Raw genomic sequence first — 21,261 nt, 5'->3', positions numbered from 1 at the left:
TGGCAGCTGCCCGGGACACCCTCCAAGGTGGAGAATTTGGCGGCAAAGCTTCGGCAATTTCGATCCCTGAGAGCAACCTCGACGCCAGCCAAATTTTTGAGGCGCAACGCATCTCCCACGCGACAGACTCTCGCGGTTGTCGTCGCAACTCCTTCAATTCGACATGGCTTCGGCTCCAGGCGCCGCGAGGCTATGCATGATAGCATGCCGCCGGTCGGCCCGACCGCAGCAACTGCCGCGGGTGCAGCAACTGGGCCGACCATGCGCAGTCTCGCACCGAGCTTTTAGCACGACGCCGGCGAGACGGGCCGACGACAAGGCCGGGAAGGAGAAGGATGACGCGGACGCAGAGGCATACCAGAAGCTGGATCTGAAGACGATGAACAAGGCATTCGCTGAGACGGCGACCCCCGAAGGCCTGCGGCAGCTGGACGAGCTGGCCAAGAGCAACGGCTACGGCACCATCGACGAATTCTTAGAATCGCGGCTACGGGAGACGCCCGGCTGGGCGTCGGAGGACAGAGCGCTGGAGGAGGAGCTGTTCAAGGACGACCAGGGCGACAAGCCGAACAAGTCGTCGTTTTGGTTCGACGAGGAGGACCCCGAGACCAACACGGAGGAGCACGACGAGTTCGACGAGGACGACATTACATCAATGGCGCACGGAAAGCTGGAGGAGGTTCGGGAGATGAGACACTACGCCCGCCTTGCCGTCTGGGAGATGCCGCTCCTTGCCAGTGAGTCTACCTGAGCATGCATGTCGGCCGGGGAACCAGCCAGCTAACCAATGCGCCCACGCAGAGTTCGCGAAGCCATTCGTGCCCCCGAAAGACAACGAGGTCCTGCGGTGGCGGTACACGACCTACATGGGCGAGTCACATCCGGCGGAGAAGAAGGTGGTGGTGCAGTTTGCGCCCGACGACCTCAAGCTGACGCCGGTGCAAACCGACAAGCTGCGGAAGCTGGCGGGCCCCCGGTACAACCCCGAGACGGAGCTGATCAAGATGAGCTGCGAGAGTTTCGAGCACCAGGCGCAGAACAAGCGGTACCTGTCGAACCTGGTCGACGACCTGATCGCGGCGGCCAAGGACCCCAAGGACACGTTCGAGGACGTGCCGCTGGACCTGCGGCACCACCAAATCAAGGCGAAGCCTCGCTTCCCACAGGAGTGGCGTCTCACGGGCGAGCGACGGCTGCAGCTCGACGAGCAGCGGCAACGCGCGGCGCTCGAGGACATGAAGAGGGCGGAGGGCGGGCTGCTGGTGGATGGCAAGAAGGCCATCGACGGGTACCTCATGCAGAAGATGGCAGAGGAGCAGGAGAAGCAGAAGGTGGCCGAGCTGGTGGCGGCTGCGCCCAAGGGCGGCAAGTCGTCGGGCGGCGCGAACCGAGCGCGGAGGTGAAGCCCGCATATCAACATTGGCGTGTATAAATACCGGACATAGAAGACGACGTACTGTAGGGAGTATGTGTACGATTTAGGACCAAGAAGCACTGAACAAGATGCTTGCGGTGTTTTCAGTGCTACGCGCGGAGGACTATGGATTGCTCAAGGCTCGCCGTCCAAGTCTCTGAGATGCATACGGGACACAGGATTAGACTGGGCCGTTACACTCGTCCATCGCGGGTTGCACGAGGGCCGTTTGTAGCGCGAGATATTTGCGCCGTGGAAGCGCGGGGTGAGACATTGGGCGCACAGCATCTTCTGCACGTGAGCTAGCGAATGTCGTCCAGACGTATGCTTTGTAAGACCTGGACCAATGACGCCCACGACGACTGTATCGTTGAAGGCAAGCCGTATCAAGCTTGCAGGTTGCGGGGGGCGGGGCCGGCTGGCTGCCATGGGTAGCAACCGAGGCTTGTTTGATCTGTTGGCAGCAGAGAGGACCCCGTCGGCGGGCCGGGATCTGGGCTGGTTGCGGGTTGCTGGTTGCTGCTCCCAGGTCGGGACGGGGTGGCGTTACCCCTGGTATGGGACGGGTTTGATGGGATCGGGATAGTAGGTGCAGCCGGGGGGGCATCAAGGGCGAGAAATATATGTGACTTGCTTTGCCTATGGATGTGGCATAGCGCATACCGGGTTCCTCGCCATGCGAGTGGCCAAGAGAGAGCGGGCAAGCTCATTGCAGAACACTAGAAGGCATAGATGGAGATGCGCTGGTGTGCTACCTTGAATTTTACGGCGGTTGACTTCCAAGGTTTGTACAGTGCTTTCGGCGCGCCCCCCAATACATGTCCGCTGGATGGGTGAGGTGCATGGAAAAGATGGCGGCCCGGTGGGTTTGAAGTTCGCTCGGTGGGTGGGTGGCACACCAGGGATCGCGTGCATGGTGGGGTCGGTCAGTGGCGCCGCGCCGTCGGGGCGGGTTGGTTTCCATTTGCCAGCGGACAGCCAGGCGAGCGAGGGAGCCTCGGCACCTGGCAGGGCGCGCCAGCGCAGGGGCCCTCGCAAAAAAGGCATGTGCGCTAACCACGCAGCACGGGGCATAAGTCGAGGTGAGGTGAGACGGGCCGTGAAATATTGACTCCATCTGGGGTGCCGAGGGTGGCTCGCCGATGGGTAAGCAGGCAGAGCCAACGAGCAGCAATGTCAGAACCTTGATGCGTCGTCTTCCTGTGCGGACGGTCCGCCCGCCGGAGGCGCGGGCACCTCATGTAGGTATCGGCTGCGACTCAGTCGCGGGCAGCATGCAACAGCAGCAGGGGCCCCGTCCAAGCCACCTGGGCATGGAAGGTCGGGGCGGAGGATGGCGCACGCCGTGGGTGGCAGCCAGTTGGCCCGCATCTCCGTCCTCCACCCCGGGCGGTCCCCCCTTGGCTGGATGCTGGCGTCAATGCCGCTGGAGATTGTAGGCCCGCCGACTGTCCGACCCGCCGAGCGCGAAGCGCGCCTTCATCAGCACTGTAACAGCACCACCACCATGTACTTGGTAGCTCGGCTTTTTCCTTGTCCAGGTAGGCAGGCCCACCCCCTGCTCGTACGTACGTGCGAGCAATGTGGATTTGCTGTCCGGCACTGTGGCTTTCTCTGCTGTGAGAGGAGACGGACGGGACAGGAGTTCGACCCGGCCGCTGCCCAGACGATCCCTGGCAGAGCCTAGGCAGTGGGCACCTGGCAGTGTGGGGACGGCGGCGCACGTTTTTGGTGGTTCATCATCCCGAGCCCCGACGCCGCTTCCGCCCACAGCGCTACTGCAGCAAGCCTGAGGCTGTCCGTGGCAACCGCCTCTAGGCCGGCTCAGTGAACTTAGTCGTCACTTAGGTCCCTGGAGCTGTCTCCCGGGCAGCTTCTGAACGTTTGCCGAGCTGCTTGTCCTGCTGCTGGGGAACCTGGAACCTTGGAAGAAGCTCCCGTCCTGCCCTCCATCCATCTCATCCCGTCCCATCCCCCATCCCCGTGCCCCGTCCCTTTCGCTGGTCCTGCGGAGGCCCCTCATTTTGACTCGGCCGCTTGTGAAAATACTCCTACTCCCCGTCCCCTCTCCATCCCGCTCCTGCTCCCTGCCTTATTTCTCTTTCCCTTCCTTCCTCTCGGGATCCGCGACGCTCGCCGTGTTCCCTCCTGTAGCTGTGCGATTTTCGTCCCGTCGTCGGCCGATTCTTGGAGAGCTTTTGGCTATCGCCAAGCTGCTGCACTAACACGACAAAGACGTGAGTGGTCAGATCGCCCACCTTTTTGCTTTGCCCGGGCTGTCGAGACATTCGTGGATGAGCACCGCGGCGCGTGCCCGCGAACCCTTCGTGGGACGAGGCACGGGCCACGCTCGCGCAATGTCGCGCCTATCTTTCCTAGTCCTTTTCGCCGTCGTGATTTCGTCTGAAGTTGGAACGCTGACCTGGAACTCTTCCCCCAGCCCTTGTTCGCCGGCTCACGCTATACAGCCGTTGCAGCATCCTTGCGCCGACCAACACGTGTCGCCGCGCATCCTCAACCGCACCGTTTCCGTTGACTACACATCTTCGGCGCTCATCCCCCGCCATCGCCACCATGGGTTCCATCAAAGGCGGCATCGCGCCCTTCGAGGCGACGCCCCTGGAGGAGATCCAGGCCAAGTACGACACCCTGCGCAAGACGTACCGCACCAACCGCACCAAGGACTTTGAGTACCGCAAGAAGCAGATCCGCCGCCTCTACTGGGGTCTCGTCGACTGCGCGCCCCTCATCGAGGAGGCCCTCATGAAGGACATGGGCAAGTGCAGGTACGAGGCGCATGTCACGGAGCTCGAGTGGTGCAAGACGGAGTGCGTCAACGTCGCCAACAAGCTCGACGCCTGGGCCAAGGACGAGCCCGTCGCCGACCTGCCCCTGCAGTACTGGCCCATGAAGATGCGCATGAGGAGCGAGCCCCTCGGCACCATCCTCATGATTGGCGCCTACAACTACCCTTACCAGCTCAACATCACGCCCGTCGTCGGCGCCATCGCCGCCGGCAACACCGTCATCCTCAAGCCCTCGGAGCACTCCCCGCACTCGGCCATGGTCCTCAAGAAGCTCTTCGACGAGTACCTCGACCCCGAGTGCTACGTCTGCGTCAACGGCGCGCTGGAGGAGACAAAGTTCGTCATGGACCTCAAGTTCGACAAGGTCGTCTTCACCGGCGGCAAGAAGACGGGCGCCATCATTGCCACCAAGGCCGCGCAGTCTCTGACCCCCGTCCTGCTCGAGCTGGGAGGCCAGAACCCCGCCTTCATCACCAAGCACACCGACCTGAAGCTTGCCGCCCGGCGTCTGCTGTGGCAAAAGTGCCTCAACGCCGGCCAGGTCTGCCTGTCGCACAACTACGTCCTCATCGACCGCAGCCTCGTCTCCAAGTTCATCGGCGAGGTCAACTCCGCGTACCGCACCTTCATGCCCCAGGGCGCCAAGAAGAGCCCCGACTTCTCCCGCATCGTCAACAAGATGCACTTTGACCGCATCAAGGCCATGGTGGACAACACCAAGGGCAAGATTGTCATGGGCGGTGCTACCGACGAGTCCGAGTTCTTCATCGAGCCGACCGTCGTGCTGGTCGACAGCATCGACGACACCATGATGGCCGAGGAGAGCTTCGGCCCCGTCTGGTCCATCATGCCCGTCGACAGCCTCGACGAGGCCATCGACATTGCCAACCAGGTCGACCCCACGCCCCTGGCGCTGTACACCTTTGGCTCGGACGCAGAGAACAAGAAAGGTAAAGTGCTCATACTCCTATACTTTCGCAGACGAGATTGCTGACCGCCGCAGTGCTCGAGAACGTCACCTCTGGCGGTGCCACGGCCAACGACGCCTTCTTCCACTGCATGGTCAACGCGTCGCCCATCGGCGGCGTCGGCTCGTCCGGCATGGGCAACTACCACGGCTACTACTCGTTCAAGGCCTTCAGCCACCAGCGCTGCATCGCCAACGTGCCCGCCTGGGCCGAAAAGGTGCTCCGCGTGCGCTACATGCCCTACACGTGGGGCGAGCTCGAGCGCTACAAGAAGCTCTCGGCGCCCAAGCCCAACTTTGACCGCGACGGCAACGTCGTGCGGGGGCTCAAGTACTGGGTCGGCCTCGTCTTCGGCCTCGGCGGCAAGAGTGCGTCCTCGGCCGCTCTAAGGTGGGGGATTCTCGTCGCCGTCCTTTCGTTCCTTGGGCTGAAGAGAAGCTCGCTAGGCCTGTAAATGGCACCGACGCGCCGCCGCCTCAAGCACGTCTTTAGTAGACGCGTATGTGATGTGTGTGTTTTTGGTAGGACGTAAAAACGAGAGGCGTGAAAGACATACCCGCAGGCGACGCGCAGTGGTGCCTGTACTTGCTACCTAGCGATGTTTTCTTTTGTCACGGGGTCGATGTGGATGTGCATGTACGATTGTTGGAGGAGCATAGTTACACTCGCTCGAGGGAGAGGAGCCAAGGGCGAGGTTTACTGAGATGGACGACGGTATTAGTATCACTCGAATGAAGGAAGACGTGAACACCCCAATAAGTGTGTGAGTGACTTGTGATGACTTGTGATTTGTATTCTCTCAAGACCTACCGGCTGGCGATGATGGCAGCCAACCTCTTGCCCCTTTCTCCCCCCAAGTACAGGTCGTCGTCTGCCGATTCCCGGCCAATCTCGACAGCCTCGTGATATGCCCTCGTCACCGTATCCTCGTCGACGCGCAGCCCATTCTCCACGAGCGCCAGGATGACGCTCCGGAAGCGAGCAATCTCCCGCATGGTGGCGACGTCAATGTCGTCGTTTTGGCTCGAGTAGACCTTGCTGCTGACCGTCTCCTCCATGCGGTTGATGCCGGCAGCCTCGGCGGCGGGGTCGCCCTCGACATGCCTGCTAATCCAGATGTACCCGTTGACGCCGAGCAGGACGTCAATCTTGCCCGCGCCGTTGGCCGCCTCGGTCGTCCAGACCTGCCTCTTGGAGCGGACGACGCCGCCGCCGCCGCCGGTGCCGGTCACGCCGACGAAGACGCCGTTGCGGAGCTTGCCGTACTTGAGGCTGCGGGTGTGGAGGCTGGCGGCGCCGTCCTGGTGCAGCTGCTGGACCTCGGCGACGACGAGGTCGCCCTCGGCGAAGAAGGAGCGGATCTGGAGCTCGTCGGTCTCGGTGCGCTTGCGCAGGATGCCGCCGGGGAGGTTGATGGCCGAGATCTGCAGGATGGCGAGCTGCGAGGCGGCGACGTCGACGCGCCACCGCCGGGCCTGCACCTCGACGATGCGGCCGACCACCAGGTCGCCGATCTCGGGCGTGTAGCGCGCGCGCAGGGGCCGCACCGACAGGAGCTTGTTGGTCTTGGTGAGGGTGCCGGCGAGGGAGGAGGTGATGTCTGTGGAGTTGGGGGGCACGTATGTGCCGTGGCCGCTGCGGACGGCATGTCAGCACACAAACTTCTTTCATCTCCCTCGCACGTGTGTCTCATGTGGAGGCCCGGGGTGAGGTGCGAAGGGTTTGCTTACCGCATCCATTGCGGGTTCGAGGTAATGACGCTGCCCGGCGTGAGAATCTCGTCGGCGTCGGCGCCATCGTCATCGTCGTCGAGGCTCGCGCGACGGCGCTTGGGCGCGCGCATCGGCACATCGCCCTGCAGGTCCGCGCCGCCGCCGTCCGAGTCCGAGTCCGAGTCCGAGTCGTAGTCAGAGCCGCCGTGTGCCGCGTGGGCGGACGCGCCGAGGGGCCGCGACGGCGCGGGCCGGGGCTGGAGGATTGTGATGGGCATGGCGGATAGATGAGATGTGAGGTTTTCGCAGAGTGAGGTGGGCGGGAGTGTCTTGCCCCGGCGGAAGGGGGCGGCCGGCCCGACAGGATTGACGACCCGTATGAGCCGATTCGTCAATCGATGCGCTGGATGAGTCTTTGTTTGATTGCGTCGTGAGATGGGAGGGCGTGTTTGCTTGTGGTTGTGTTGCGGATGGACGTTGAAGTTGAGACGTGAAATTGAGGCTGATGTGGGGCCGTCGAGGTGAGCTTTTCTGGCTGGTGTTGCACTTGCTGTCTGCCAGTGCAAGCACCCAACCTTGATTCAACCCAGTCTGTTCAACGAGACGCGCTCCACGCTTTTCAGCGCAGACTCATTCATACGCGATGAAACGAATTTATGTTCCTTTCAAAAGGATAGACCTGAACATTTCCACGATATGGGGTCACTTTTTCTTGCTACATGTCCTGGTCCCTGGCAGCCTGCACTGGCGCCGTGCGTTGGCCCAGAATACGGTCATGCGAATTCGCAAGTAAATCGATGAATAGAGTATAACGTCTGGCGACATTAAATCTTGAAGGGAGTGATTGCCTTCGATGGTCACAGGTCCTTCCTCCATGAGACCTTTGAAGAGCGGTCCCCCAGCCTGCTTCCCCTGATAGTGGTACAGCATCCGTGGTGATACATATGGTACAAGATTTATACAACCGGCACTCATCCGCCCAGGGCCCTGATATCTGACCGATCCTCGACGTTCCGTAGCTGATGAGCCAGCGGCCGGCCCTCACCGAAACGCCCTCCACATCCCCATCCACACCAGTCCGAGCGAGATGCCTGCGATGCCCAGCTTCCGGCTGCGCATGCCAAACATGGAGTTCTTCTGCAGTATGACGGCACGCTGCTTTTCGAGTTGCGACATGCCAGACAAGTAACTGTACGCGGCCAAGCCAAAAAATGCACCGCTGCCTGCAGCGAAGATTCAAGGTCAGCGTAAGAGGGTTCATCGTCGCGTGTGAGCGTCGCAACTTGCCGACGATTTTGCAGCTCAAGCAGTCGTCGCCACGGTCCTGGCGCATGAGCTGCTTGAGGTCCTCTGGCTTCTCCAGGGAGTGCAGCGTCGGGACCTTGTCGCCGGCCATCTTGAAGGGGCGACCGCGATGGTGCGGCAGAGGTTGCCCTGAGTGGGATGATCCAGGAAGCTTCAGTCTGGTGTTGCTGCTGCGCTGGGCGCCTGTAATGGAGACAGCCCCCAGTGGCTGTGGTGGGCGTGGTGGAGTTAGTCAGCAGCACTAACATTTATTTCGTCATTGGGTTAGCACCCTCTGCGACGTTGCGAAGTGGCTTAGGTGGGCTGTCTGTCTGCGCTGTAGCTTCGTCCTCGTTGCTCCGTCTGGCAACGCCTTGGAAAGGCGACCGTCGCAGCCATGAACGGGGTTATTGAGGCGGTTCATGTCTACGACGACAACAGGTAGGCTCTCTCGCTGCCCACCGCATATTGCTCAGTTCTGACCCTCGGCCCGCAGAAATGCACTGCTCTCGCACACCTACACGGGGCGACCGCTGTCGGCGGCGCACCTGTTGCCCCTCTACCTCGAGCAACCCGCCCCGAGACCGAACCTGATATACCTCCCCAACACGAGCCCGCCGACCCTCGTGTTCAGCCTGTCGCACGCGAACCTGCTCCTCCTCGCCACCTCGTCGACCGAGATCGAGCCGCTGCTCGTGCTCGAGTTCCTCCACCGCATCGTCGATGCCCTCGAGGACTTCCTCGGCGCCCCGCTCCTGGCCGTCAAGATCGAGAACAACTACGACATCGTTGCCCAATTGCTGACGGAGATGTGCGACGCGGGCACGATAAGCACGACGGAACCGAATGCCCTGCGGGAGGTCGTGGAGATTGAGGGCTGGGTGGGCAAGCTCCTGGGGAGCATAACCCTTCCTGGGTGCGTGCAAGATCCCTATCCGAGGAAGAGCCCCGACTGACCACTTTCTAGGAAAACCCCTCTCGGTAACAACTTGTCGAACCCAAGCGCGCCATCACTCGTTGCTTCCAACACACCGGCCTTGCCATGGAGAAGGGCAAATGTACGGCACACATCAAACGAAATGTACGCCGATGTCGTCGAGACACTGTCCGTTACGCTTGCGCCGTCAGGCAGACCCCTCGCGGCCTTCGCCAACGGGACGATCGCCTTTACGGCCAAGGTGTCTGGGGTGCCGGACATTACGCTCAGCCTCTCGGGCCCGTCCGGCAGACACAACCTGGCTGGTATCGTGGAGCTGCCGGTATTCCACCCGTGTGTACGGTTAAATAGGTGGAAGGAGCGGCCGGGAGAGCTGAGCTTCATACCGCCAGATGGCCGCTTCATTCTGGCTGGGTATGAAGTGGACTTGCTGCCCTTTACGAGTGGCAAGAGCGGCAGCTTGAGTGCAAACAATCTCAAGCTGCCGGTCAACCTGGACATGAAGACGGGTCTTGGCACAGCCGGGTCCGAGTTTGAGGTCCGGCTACAAGTCAACAAGATATTCGGTAGCTCGAGCTCATCATCCGGTGGCCAGCTGGGACGCGGCAGCAACTCCAGTAGGCTCGGTGGCCCACATCCAGGAACACCTGCGGCGCCCTTACTGGACGACCTCAAGATCACGATTCCCCTACCGGACGACGTGAGGAATCTATCCGATATCCGGCCTAGCAGGGGCGACGCGAGCTTCAATCCAGGGGAGAGGGCGCTGGAATGGCACGTGCCGGCTAAGGAGTTGTCGGGCCCTACATCACATTTTGGGCTTCGATGCACGGTGGTCGGACCGTTGGTGGACGAGGAGGAGCAAGAGTTCGACCCCAGTGGCTTCGGGTTCGGCAACGAGTATTCGTACAGCGGGCCTTATCAAAGCTCACCGTCGGCCAAGGCGAAGCCGCAGAAAGACGACGCGGCCGACGAGCAGGACGCGAAGCGGGTGGCACAGAACAAGATTCTGATGCCGAGCTCCGCATCGGTCAGCTTCTCGGTGAAGGGGTGGTTGGCGAGCGGGCTCAAGGTGGACAGCATCGCAATAGACACGAGGAAGAGCCGTGGCCTAGGAGAGGGAGTGAAGCCGTACAAGGGCGTCAAGTACCTGACGGTCAGCAAGGGCGGCGTCGAGATTCGCTGCTAGCTACCACGTAGCTGCATCAGCTTATGCATGAGCACAATAATTAACGAAGCCAGTGAATTACGCGACTGTCGTCTATTGTACTGTGCTTGGGTGAACAGGTCTCTTCCAACGCACGGCATTCAGCCGAAACGCGTCTGGCGGCCGGCCCGCCCAAGTGCAAAGGAGCGTCAGCCAGAGACACTGCTGTGGTGCTGCGGTGGACACCACCCGGGCCCGGCAATCTCGGTCCAGCGGCAGACGCTGCGCTGTCGAGGCCGCGACGGTGCGGCGCCCGGTTCGGCTCAGGGGGGCCTTCAGCTCCACCCGTCGAGGCCGAGAGGCCCCACGTGTTGGTTCCAGCTTGACGTTGGCGGGCTGGGCTCTCCATGTCATCCACTGACGGGAGGCGCTGTTGTACCTTCGATTGCCGTGCTGGGCAGCCATCGGCGCGCAGCTGGCCACTCCAACAAAGGAAGCTCGACCACCACCACTCCTTCTCCTCCTCGTTCACTTCGTCCGCCTCCCTCGGTCTTCGTCTTCTCGTCGACAGCCATGAGCCACGCACTGCACTGAACTTGCCAGCTGCAACCCAGCCGTGGCACGGCTATGAAGCGCTTCGGTGCATCTGCGCTGCGGCGCCGAGGCGCGGCGACGACTACGACGACAACGACGCCGACGCGCGAACCACCCCGCGGCCGGGTCACAGCCGCCGCCGGCGAGCAGCACCAGAGATGCATCTCCTCCAAGACGCGCCCGGCGAGGCCGCGGACGGCCATCTTCTTTCCAGGTGAGCAGAGCAGCGCGACATCTCGTCAGTAAGCGTCTGATTGCTAACTCGCCCGCGTCCAAAAGGCCAAGGCACGCAAAAGGTCGGCATGCTCACGCCCTGGCTCGAGGCCTTCCCCTCCACCGCGTCCCACATCATCGACGAGATCGACCACCACGTCGGGTACAAGCTGTCCGACGTGATCCAGCACGGGCCGTCCAAGGTCCTGACGCAGACGACCAACGCGCAGCCCGCCATCATGGCCACGTCCATCTGCATCCTGCGGATCCTCGAGCGCGAGTTCGGCTTCCGCGCCGCCGACCACTTCGACTACACGCTCGGCCACTCCCTCGGCGAGTTCGCCGCGCTTGTCGCGGGCGGGTACATGCACTTCGAGGACAGCCTGTACCTGGTGCAGCGCCGCGCGGAGGCCATGTCCGAGGCGACGCGTCGCGCGGTGCACGACTACGGCGGCGAGTACGGCATGGTGGCCGTCATCACCGAGCCCGAGTACCTGACGGGGCTCATCGACGCCATCCGCGCCTTTGTCGGCCACTCGAGCGAGGGCGGCAAGGCCGAGAGCAGCGAGGACGTGCCCCCCATCGAGCAGGTCCTCATTGCCAACATCAACAGCAAGAACCAGATCGTCCTGAGCGGCAACCTCGAGCGCATCAAGACGCTCATCGCGCACGTGCGCCAGTTCCTCGGGCACGATCCGCGGGCCGTGCGCCTGCATAGCGACAGCCCCTTCCACAGCCCCATCATGAAGCCCGCAGTGGCCGTTATGCGCACGCTGCTGGACCGCAAGAGCCGCGTCGCGGGCCGCGAGGGCGAGGACATGGTGACGTTCCCCGCGAAGATCCCGTGCATCAGCAACGTCACGGCACGGCCGTTCCAGAGCAAGGAGCAGCTCAAGGAGCTGCTGGCCCGCGGCTGCCTCGAGACGGTGCGCTGGTGGGACAGCATCCGCTACCTGGACCAGAGAGCCAAGGTGCGGCGCTGGGTCGGCATCGGGCCCGGCAAGGTCGGCCGCAACCTGGTCGGCAAGGAGGTGGGCGTCAGAGGCCGGGACCTGGTCAAGGGCGGCGGCGTGTGGGCCATTACGGACCCCTCCGAGGTCGAGGAGGTGCTGAGGGGCCTCGAGGAGACGGCCGGTATCGTTGACGAAGAAGGTTACTAACTTAGATGCTGTAAGAGGGCTGGTGCGTGGGAAACGGTTGGCCGTGTCCAGCCCCGGCGCGAGTACCACGGGGCTTCACGGACTACAGTGCCGTGTCTCTGCACTCCTGCCATGTATAAACCCTTCGTCTGAGCAATCAATCACGAACATATTGTCAAGCGGCGGGCTCTGGTTGTGGTCGATGCCTCGATCTGGAATCTGGAAGAGTGACAGCTGCGGGCCACTAGAGCCTCATCGGACACTTACACGGATGACGGCCATGGCGGTTGAGGGGCGCACAGCGGTCATTAGCGATTCAATTCTGAATTTGAAGCGGCAAAACCGATGGCACATTCAGTGCACTCACGTACTTTCAACTTAACGTGCATTCCATTTTTGGAAGTGTGTTGTTCACAGCATCCCTATGCCCTCCATTGGGACGTTGCTGGACGGCGGCGGAACACGACCCCTGTAACAACGACCCCACCATCGCTATGAACAGCCCCGGCTGGAGCAGTTGAAGGAGCTCCAAACCTCCAAGCTGGTGCTCCCCACTCAACCTCCATCCACCTCCTTGCTCTCCATCGCCCATCACGACGGCGCCCAGCCCAGCCATGACGACCGCCATACCGTCAATCGCCTGCCTCGGCGTCATCGGGCGCAACGTGAGCATCCTCCCATCTCCATCGCCCCCGCCCGCGGACTCCCCCCTCTCGACGCGCGCGCAGAGAAGCTAACCACGGAACACGCGCCAGAACAACCCGCTGCACATGTCCATCTTCCCGTCGCACGACCCCTCGACCAACGCCTTCGCGCCGATCCGCACGCCGCTGCAGTTCTCCCTCCTCCTCTCCTCCACCATCGACGTCTTCGACCTGCGCGCCAAGCAAAACGCCGCCGCGGGCGTCGGCCTCTCAGGCGACGTCGGGCTGCTGCACGCCGTGGACGACCGCCTCGCCGCGTACGGCTTCGAGACCAACACGGGCGTCCGCATGGTCTGCGTCGTGGACATGCGCGGCCGGCGCGTCGACGCTGCGCACGCGGGGAGCGGCGGATCTGCCGTTGGCGGCGGCGCAGGCGGTGCGATGGCCGCGGGCTCGTCTTCGCCTGCGTTGGGCGGCGGCGGCGGCGGCGGGCGCTCCCTGACCGCGGGGCTGAGGGACGCGGAGCTCAAGCCCGTGTTTAGGGCGATGCAGACGGCGTATGTGCGGTTGCTGCAGAACCCGTTCTTTGAGCCGGATGAGCATGCGCCGCTGGGGGGACGTGGCGGGAAGAGGATCACGAGCAAGAAGTTTGGCGAGGACATGAAGAGGATAGGTGAGGGCTGGACGCCCGGCGTGACGAATCTGTAAAGTGGGAGAGGGCGAGGACCGTCCCCTTGGGGTGGCATGAGTGGTTCATTGCATGGCGTTCCGGTTCGGCTTCTGAGATGGCCAAGGCATCATCTTAACAGACACTATATTTTCCCCGCTGTATATCCTGACTTTGCGTCTTGTCTCTAATATGACTTGACCTCCAAGCTCGCGCTCGGTGATGTGATGCTCATCCAAAGATGGTTGCTCTATGCTCATTCGCTTTGTTTCCTGAAATGCTCGACCCTCCACTTGGACAGCCCCGCCAGCTCCTCAACGTCCACGCTCTCGCCCATGCCCTCGCCGGTGCTCTCACTCCTCACCGCGACGTGCTCCCCTATCGGGAGGGACACGGCGCCGCCCTCCCAGTGCCGCGCCGCGGCCGGCAGCGGCTGCCACCAGTCACCCGTCCGCGAGTGCCATCGCGCGCTGCACAGCTCCCACAGCCGCGATGTGGCGCGCTTGTACGCGAAGCGCTCGTCCTCGCCCGTAAAGGCGCCCGTCTTGCCAAAGTCGACGACGCCACCCTGCCGCTGGCTCTGGCTCTGCAGGCCAAAGTCGGAGTCCTGGTCCGGGTCGTACCTGGCCGTCGCGGACCGGGTGTCGTAGTACGACACGTTGGGCCTGAACGGGGCCATTTGGTCCTGGTATACCTCGGCCACGGTCTCGGAGTAGGTGGCGTCGCCGTCTGCGTCTTCGGCGCCGGTGGTTCCCTTGCTGCTTGCATCTTTGGCGGCGCTGCGTGGCGTCTCGGGGAAGAATAGGTCGTCCGGCGGGCTCGCCGCCCGGATGACGAGCTTGCAGCGCGCCTCGTAGAGCGCGTCGAGCAAGGTGATGAAGCGCCGCGCCTCGTTCTTTTGGAGGACTGTCAGGACCGGCACCTTGTCGATGATGAATGTGTGGTACGAGGAGGCCATGGAGATGTAGTCTGCCGGCCCGAAGGACTCGACCAGCTTGTCAAACTCCCAGAAGACGTGGCCTTCGTGGTGCAGCGGAGTGATGACCTTGCGTCCGTAGACGACGCGGGTCGAAGGGCCCCAGGGGACTGCCTCAGCGCCTGTCCAAGAAAGGGCGTTTCGAATGCTCTCCTGCCAAGAAGCGTCTTCCTCACCCAGGAGATAGTAGAAGTACGGGCGCTTTCGTGCCTCGCCCTTGTCTTCTGGGGTGTTGGTAGGATTCGCGGCGCTTGCAGGCTCTGTGGCGACGGTGAACGTAGCAGCTCGGTCGCTCATCGTAGTCTCGGGGCTGTCAAGCTCTTCCTTTCTTCTCCAGTCCTGGGCGCCTTCCATCTGCCAAAAGTCGCACCTTGCTTTGAGGACCTCGAGAAAATTTGCAAAGTCGCTGCTCGGCCCGTAGAGCTCCCCCCTCCCGCGGGCACCAAAGATCTTGCTCATCAACCCCCGCGCCGGACCCGGTGCGTAGTCTACGCCAGTGGCCTTTTGGAGCTCCTCAGGCATGCGGTTAGAGGAGGCGACCAGGATCCCGCCGAGCTGGAAGAAGGCGATGAAGAGGTGGCTGAGGATTTTGCTGGCCGCCCGGTCCGGAAGCTGGAACTCGTCCAAGAAGAGTATGGGCGATTCGTCGACGAGCTTCTTTGCCATCCAGGCAATGGAATACTCAGAGTTGGCCGCAGACTTGTTCCTGTAAGTTTCTCTGTGCTTCTCCAGCTGCGAGAGCGTGTAGAGCATAAATGTATTAAAGTGCCACCTCCTCTTGCGGTGGGTTGGCAGGCCGTCCGCCAAGAGGTCCAGCAACATTGACTTTCCGGTGCCCACTTCGCCAGACAAGAAGAGCCCCTTTGGAGAGTCAATCTCGATGGCCATCTCATGGCTGTTCAGTACCCTAGTCAGGGCCAGGCTGTCCCGCGACTCGCTGGCCGGCAGCAAGTGCTTGAAGAGTGGGTTGCGCCAGATGGCATGGTTTTTCAGGGCAAGGATACCATGCGCCTCGTCGTCCTCTGGGATCCTCGTCTCGGTCAGACGGGCTACTTCGCGGAGCCTTTGCTTGTACTCGACCTGTGGCGAGTAGTCTTTGATGCGCAGGTAAATGTCTCGCAGGTGTCTAGCCAGCCGGTGCTGTGCCGGGTCGGGCGAGTATATGCCAGACTTGACCAATGTCTGGTATTTGACCAGCGGGTCTGTGATGGTGACTGCGGTCGAGAAGCGCCTCATGCTGCTGTGCGTGCGTGGTTGGTATCATGGCCGGGGGCTTGATGTCTCTACGGAGCTGCCGTGTTTCGGCTCCGAGCCTTCTTCAGACCGCAGAATAGCAGACCTATGGCATAGGCTTGGACCAGGCTTTCTTGGGCCAATGTGCCCACTGCGTAGAGTGATTGCTGAGGCCGTGTCGATGAGAACGTGATGAGCCGAGGGTGTCTCGGTTGCGATGGCGCTGCAGGTGGCGTCGACTTTGAAGATGTAGCTTGACGCCGAGGGGCCAGCGGCGATATGAACGTTTTGACGGGCAAACACAAATGTCCCAGACATGCACACTGGCTTCCTTGGTCCAAGGTCGCTGTGCGTCCGGCATGCAAGGATCGTTGCACGACCTGGACTGGCTGTATGCCGGCGATGTGCTCATGAAGTCACCGACGAGGTCGCGGCAGACGGTCGATGAGAAGTGACCTCCGCCCGCACCAAACGTCCCGCAACGGCCGGGTATCCGCTACCGCCAATAGCTCGACGCCCAGCGGCCCCACCGCCCAGCAACCCAACCTACCTCAGCGGGCGTGGAGCCGCAACTCAGCGCTCCCGACCACTAATAATGGCAGCAGGTCCCCCCGGCGGGCGCTACAAACCAAACAAACCCAAGGCGGTCACCCAGAGCTTGGCAGCTGGCCGCTCGTTCTGCCGTTGGACTGGATTTGTTTTTCGCACCACCGCCCAATAGCTGCGTGCGTGTCGAGGTGCTTCTTCACGCTCGCCCTCCACCGTCACCCATCCATCGCCTACACCCCTTCATCGCAGCACGGCATTCCGACACCAGCAGCCGGCTTCCATCATCGCTCATCCTGCATCCCTTCCCGCGCGCACCAGTCTCTACCGCTGGCCGTCCCGCGATGCGGCACTGATCCCGCCACGACAATCCATCGCCGTTCATCGCGGCGTCATCGCCCTCGTCACGTCACCGCCCGACCCGAACCCCGCGAGCTCCCGTCGCGTCCCTCAGCATGTTCTCTCCCGCCGCCGCCGCCGAGGGTGGCCCGGCCACGGCGACTCGATCACGCCGTCGCCAGCGGCCCAAGAGCTCCGAGAGCCTGGTCCCGCCGCCCAAGGCCAAGCGCCAACGCCTGCCGCTCACCGAGCAGACATTTGCGCAGCCCGAAGCTCAGGCCGAACCGGTCGAGTCCAAGCCCGAACCCAAGCCTGAGGCCCGGCCGGCGGCCGTCGAAGCCAAGGGCCGCGATACACCCACGGAAATTTTCCACCCCGTGATGCGGCGAGAATCCACCGTGAGGACCAAGAAGTCCAAACACGGGGATCGGGCCGCCAACAAGGGCGACGGAAGCCTCGTTCTTGTGCGTCTCTCCTACTCATACTACACGGCAGCGATGAAGCGATTGCTGACAGGCCTCCCTCAAGACAAGCAACAATGCCTTCACCGTCTCAAAACTGCCTGCTTTGCCAGACAGGATCCGACAGGACTCGTCGGGTACGTGCTCCCCCATCGAAGCAGTAAACGCCCACGGGCTAACGTGTCATGTCGGCAGGAAACATAAGCGCACAGATCTTTTCGTCTTCGGGATATGCTCTGGCACTGACCCCAGCACATGCCATGGTCTGGCCCTACAACTCGACATCGCAGTCTCCCGAGACCTTTACCTTTACCCTGCCATCCGCCTCGAAACCCTCCGATCCGTTGCCCGTGGGATGTCTCGTCTCCCCCTCCGCGTCGTCGACAGAGCCTGGGCTCGTTGTCGTCATGTCCGGCAGTGGAAAAGTGGTTTTCTGGGAATCGATCTCCAGCGCGGCCACCTTCGCGTTCATCAAGAAGGACCGTTCCGGAGTCGAGTACCTGATCTCAGGCATGTCGTCTGGCGAGAAAGTCGTCGGCATTACAAGTGCGGAGTCGGCCGGCTTCATTCTCACGTTCAACTCCGGAAGATTGGCGTACATGACGGTCAGGGACAGCCACGGCCGGCCCGCGATTTCGGTCCAGTTTCTACGAGCTGGCTTGACGGCCTCCAGCAGTGGCTTTCTTGGGAGCATTCGCCACGCCTTCTCGCATCTCTCCCTCCGAGGCGACATTGCGGCCGTTCGCGCTGATCGCTCTGCTCGTGTCGGCGAGCGCAACATTGTTGCCCTCACCAGCAAGGGCAAGCTGCAGTCCTGGAGGGTCCATCGCGGGGGCCACAACGAATCTCTGGGAGAGGCGGATATTCGGGACCGCCTGGCCTTAGCCCTCAGAGAAGCCGATCCCCAAATCGAGGACTACCCGGTAGAGTCTTTGGAGACGCTCGACTTCAGCTTTGTTCCGAAGGGTCTTGAACCGAAATACCTGGAATTGAGCAGGCTCAGCGACGCAATGGCGACCGACAACCCTACAGTACAACATCTTTTACTACTCGTCAGCATGACAAGATCGAGCAAGTCCCGCTATGCCTTGGTCGAGATCATCTTGACTTCATCAGACTGCCAAATCGGCATGATCCGGCCCATCACCTCATACTCGACGCCTTTCGACTCTTCCGACCCGACACAATCTCAACGACCCCGTGTGTATCTGCCTCGGCCAGCACTGGTGGCATTTGTTGTGTTTGACCGCGCTGCCATCATTGCCTCCGTGGCTCTGGCCCCTGAGTCTCCTGAATCGCAGTTGCAGTCAGACAGCCACATCTTGCCCCCTTCGTTCGAGGATGTCGTCGACTTCAGAGAGGACAACGTTCACGAAATCGTCGGCTCGGGCTTCGAGGAGACATCAACGCTCAACGGACACGACGAAAGCCGGTCAAGTCGACTGAAAACCAAGAATCCAGCGGTCGTCCTCTTGGTGCGCGGTGCTGGTGTGGTGCGGATCGTCACGACAGATGTCGACAAGTTTGCCAGCGACCAACCGCCTCAAGTCTCCGCCAAGAGCAAACTAGAACAAGCCGTCTTCTTTGGCCTTAAGAAGGACAATCCGCTCATCTTCGACGGGCGGCAAGATCTCAAGTTCTCCCCAGAGGACCTCTCTGATGCTGCGCTGGCGGTGAGCCACGAGATCCTCAGCTCGTCTACGTCGTACATCTCGACATTGCCCGCCTCGATAGAAGACAACCTGTTCGCGCGATCCGAGGCCCTGCAAAGGCTCATGACACATTTGCGAGCAGTCGGTACTGAGCTCGATCGCAAGACGCGCTGGCAACTCCTGTTCAACGCAGAGAAGATGCATGTCGCCGCCCAGCTCTGGAAACTGCACGAAGCCTTCACCGCCAACAGGCCCGCCGAGGATAAGAAGAGCTTGGTCTCCTTGGTAGTCGATTTCATTCACGAGGACCAAAAGCATAACCCTGCCCCTAAGAAGGGCGAGGTCGATGCTGTGCGTCACTGGTTCGTCAACGACATTTACCGAATCGAGCTCTTTGTCGCTTGGTCGTACGAAGTCATCAAGGTCCTATACCGAGACAAATGCTTGGACGACGTGAAGATCACGACGCTCATGTACGAGGCCATGCAAATCAACATCTGCACCCATCTTGGAGCGCACGAATTCCGACGCAGCAATCTGGCCTTTTACGGCCTGGAAAACGAGCAGTTGCGGATGGGAATCCTGCGGGACGGCTACGAGGGCCTCCCAGAACCCTGGACAGGCTGCATGTACATTGCGAACAACCTGAAGCGCCTGACAGACCTTTGCGACCAATGGTTCAGAAAGCATGAGCAGCGGCGGTTTGAACAGAAGGCGCCGAATCAGCTGGATCCCCAACTCATCATCAAACTTTACGATGACCTACCTGCTCTGACCGACGCTATGCTCACTGCTGTCCTGGAGCATGCGCGATGGGGCCTTGCCAACTCGGACAACAAATCAGTGGCCCAAGAATACGTCAAGACATACGACTCTGAACGGCATAACAAGCCTGTCTTCCTGGCCCGCTACGGGAAATGGGAGCAAGGAGCAAAGATTGCTGAGAAACACGGTTGCCTGAGTGCCCTGGCGGTCATTCTGCTCGAGCACATCGAGACGCTGGAGGCTCAGCTGGCGGCGGAAGACATTTCGGGCGCCGAAATCAAGAGTCTGAATGCCCTGCGCCAGGCCAAGAAGACTCAGCTGGAGGACTCGTTCAGCAAATACGGCGAACCGTTCGCATTTCCCGTATACGAGTATCTCATCGACAAGCACGGTGTCTCGTCCGTTTTGGATTTCGGACTGGACACCCTTGGTTTCAAGACTCGCTTCCTGCGGAGTAGGCCGCACTTGGCTCGGGTATCTTGGATCAACGATATCCAGCAAGAGCAAGATGTGGAGCACGCGTCCGAGACTCTTATCGATCTGGCCCTCAACATGGAGAGCCAAGTCTGGAAGAAGAAGGTCGAGCTCAGCCTCGGCAAGCTGGCGCTGCTGGCAGAGAACGAACGGAAGCCGCAAGCAAGACCCTCGTTCACAGTCAAGGGCGATGAGGCTCGTCGCGAGGAGACACTCCAGCGTGTCGACGACGAGTTGGTTGTCGTTAAGATCCAAGACCAACTCTACGGCCAGGTGCTCCCGAGCACCATCGACGCCGTTGACAGCGCCGCCGCTCTCAACTTCGCTCTCGAGCAACACAGCACGAACATTCCTCGCCGCCAAAAGGCGCTTCTCCAACTGTTCACTGAAGGCATGGAGAGGCTGCTGGACCACCAGGCGCTCGACCCGATGTACCTCATCGACCTGCTGACCCTGATCTCGCTCCCCGCAGAGTCGAGAGAAGAGATTCCACATCCCTTCTGGATGGCGCTCAAGGTCGCCGACACGGCATGCCACACCGACGAGGTGAAGGCTGCCAAGAAGCTCATCTGGAGGCGATTGTTTATCCGTGATGATTGGGCCAAGATCAACGATACCACGGGTAAAGATGACGAGGAGGTCGTGACGCGCATCGCCGATACGGAGCTGTTCGCCATGTTCACGGACTGCATCCGATACCGTGAGTTGATCCACGTCTTGCGAAAAGTTTGCATGCTAACGAGTTTTGCAGAGGATGCCCGTGAGCCATTCCGATACACGACGCCCGATGAGGTGCTGGGCGTATTCACCGACAGTCTGGATCGCCGGTTTCAGTCATTCTCTCAAGGCGAGCAGGCGAAGCTGATTGACGCCATGCGCTGGGAGGATAAGACCCTGACCCAGTACACGTCCAAGAATCGCCTGGCGGAGTGGGTGCGGACGACGTTCGAGACCGCCCAAGCGGAAGTGGAAAACATCACCGAGGAGGCAACCCGCGCGGGCATCTCGGCCGTCGAGGCCCGCGAGCCGTTCCCGCCGTTTGGGCGCCGGTCCAGCACCACGGCCGGCGTCGGCAACAACACTCTCTTTGACTCTGAGGACTAAGCGGGCGGCGGAAAGCCGGGCGAGTGGCCCTCCCCGCATTGGGCGGCGTTCTGCTTGATTCTATATCTGTCTCTTTGTTTTCTTCTTCTCCTTTCCGTACAGGTGTACACAGGGGCGGATGGTGGTTTCACGTCGGGCATGTACATTACAGGCACACAGAGAGGATCGGGGCGAGAGCTCGAGAG

At 61.4% G+C, this 21,261-nt stretch overlaps 10 protein-coding genes across 10 annotated transcripts; 7 read left to right on the top strand and 3 right to left on the bottom strand.

The window, feature by feature from the left end:
• Positions 1–163: 163 nt before the first annotated feature.
• On the top strand, positions 164–1,403 carry PLICBS_004928 (mitochondrial 37S ribosomal protein mS35; the record flags this gene model as incomplete). Its single annotated transcript, XM_018325687.2, has 2 exons — positions 164–737; positions 802–1,403. 2 exons carry the CDS (start codon positions 164–166, stop codon positions 1,401–1,403), a joined length of 1,176 nt encoding a protein of 391 aa, XP_018175439.2.
• A 2,585-nt stretch (positions 1,404–3,988) lies between these two features.
• On the top strand, positions 3,989–5,643 carry PLICBS_004927 (uncharacterized protein; the record flags this gene model as incomplete). The annotated part of the gene is made up of 2 exons (XM_018325688.2): positions 3,989–5,171; positions 5,225–5,643. The coding sequence occupies 2 exons, from the start codon at positions 3,989–3,991 to the stop codon at positions 5,641–5,643; spliced, it is 1,602 nt and encodes a 533-aa protein (XP_018175440.1).
• A 352-nt stretch (positions 5,644–5,995) lies between these two features.
• Positions 5,996–7,179, bottom strand: PLICBS_004926 (exosome non-catalytic core subunit rrp4; the record flags this gene model as incomplete). The annotated part of the gene is made up of 2 exons (XM_018325689.2): positions 5,996–6,824; positions 6,920–7,179. 2 exons carry the CDS (start codon positions 7,177–7,179, stop codon positions 5,996–5,998), a joined length of 1,089 nt encoding a protein of 362 aa, XP_018175441.2.
• A 763-nt stretch (positions 7,180–7,942) lies between these two features.
• On the bottom strand, positions 7,943–8,297 carry PLICBS_004925 (uncharacterized protein; the record flags this gene model as incomplete). The annotated part of the gene is made up of 2 exons (XM_065600623.1): positions 7,943–8,090; positions 8,185–8,297. The coding sequence occupies 2 exons, from the start codon at positions 8,295–8,297 to the stop codon at positions 7,943–7,945; spliced, it is 261 nt and encodes an 86-aa protein (XP_065456695.1).
• A 285-nt stretch (positions 8,298–8,582) lies between these two features.
• PLICBS_004924 (AP-3 complex subunit mu) lies at positions 8,583–9,141 on the top strand (the record flags this gene model as incomplete). Its single annotated transcript, XM_018325690.2, has 2 exons — positions 8,583–8,626; positions 8,682–9,141. The coding sequence occupies 2 exons, from the start codon at positions 8,583–8,585 to the stop codon at positions 9,139–9,141; spliced, it is 504 nt and encodes a 167-aa protein (XP_018175442.2).
• Positions 9,142–9,264: 123 nt separating this feature from the next.
• PLICBS_004923 (uncharacterized protein) lies at positions 9,265–10,311 on the top strand (the record flags this gene model as incomplete). Its single annotated transcript, XM_065600622.1, has 1 exon — positions 9,265–10,311. The coding sequence occupies one exon, from the start codon at positions 9,265–9,267 to the stop codon at positions 10,309–10,311; it is 1,047 nt and encodes a 348-aa protein (XP_065456694.1).
• Positions 10,312–10,896: 585 nt separating this feature from the next.
• On the top strand, positions 10,897–12,236 carry PLICBS_004922 (AP-3 complex subunit mu; the record flags this gene model as incomplete). The annotated part of the gene is made up of 2 exons (XM_018325691.2): positions 10,897–11,077; positions 11,143–12,236. The coding sequence occupies 2 exons, from the start codon at positions 10,897–10,899 to the stop codon at positions 12,234–12,236; spliced, it is 1,275 nt and encodes a 424-aa protein (XP_018175443.1).
• Positions 12,237–12,829: 593 nt separating this feature from the next.
• Positions 12,830–13,567, top strand: PLICBS_004921 (uncharacterized protein; the record flags this gene model as incomplete). Its single annotated transcript, XM_065600621.1, has 2 exons — positions 12,830–12,880; positions 12,971–13,567. The coding sequence occupies 2 exons, from the start codon at positions 12,830–12,832 to the stop codon at positions 13,565–13,567; spliced, it is 648 nt and encodes a 215-aa protein (XP_065456693.1).
• Positions 13,568–13,782: 215 nt separating this feature from the next.
• On the bottom strand, positions 13,783–15,738 carry PLICBS_004920 (uncharacterized protein; the record flags this gene model as incomplete). Its single annotated transcript, XM_018325692.2, has 1 exon — positions 13,783–15,738. The coding sequence occupies one exon, from the start codon at positions 15,736–15,738 to the stop codon at positions 13,783–13,785; it is 1,956 nt and encodes a 651-aa protein (XP_018175444.2).
• Positions 15,739–16,736: 998 nt separating this feature from the next.
• PLICBS_004919 (uncharacterized protein) lies at positions 16,737–21,076 on the top strand (the record flags this gene model as incomplete). The annotated part of the gene is made up of 4 exons (XM_018325693.2): positions 16,737–17,084; positions 17,149–17,218; positions 17,277–20,672; positions 20,724–21,076. 4 exons carry the CDS (start codon positions 16,737–16,739, stop codon positions 21,074–21,076), a joined length of 4,167 nt encoding a protein of 1,388 aa, XP_018175445.2.
• Between the last annotated feature and the right edge of the window lie 185 nt (positions 21,077–21,261).

Source organism: Purpureocillium lilacinum (assembly GCF_023168085.1).
Source record: "Purpureocillium lilacinum CBS 284.36 DNA, scaffold_3, whole genome shotgun sequence".
Lineage (NCBI taxonomy): Eukaryota > Fungi > Ascomycota > Sordariomycetes > Hypocreales > Ophiocordycipitaceae > Purpureocillium > Purpureocillium lilacinum.
This window is presented reverse-complemented; position numbering and strand designations above follow the sequence as displayed.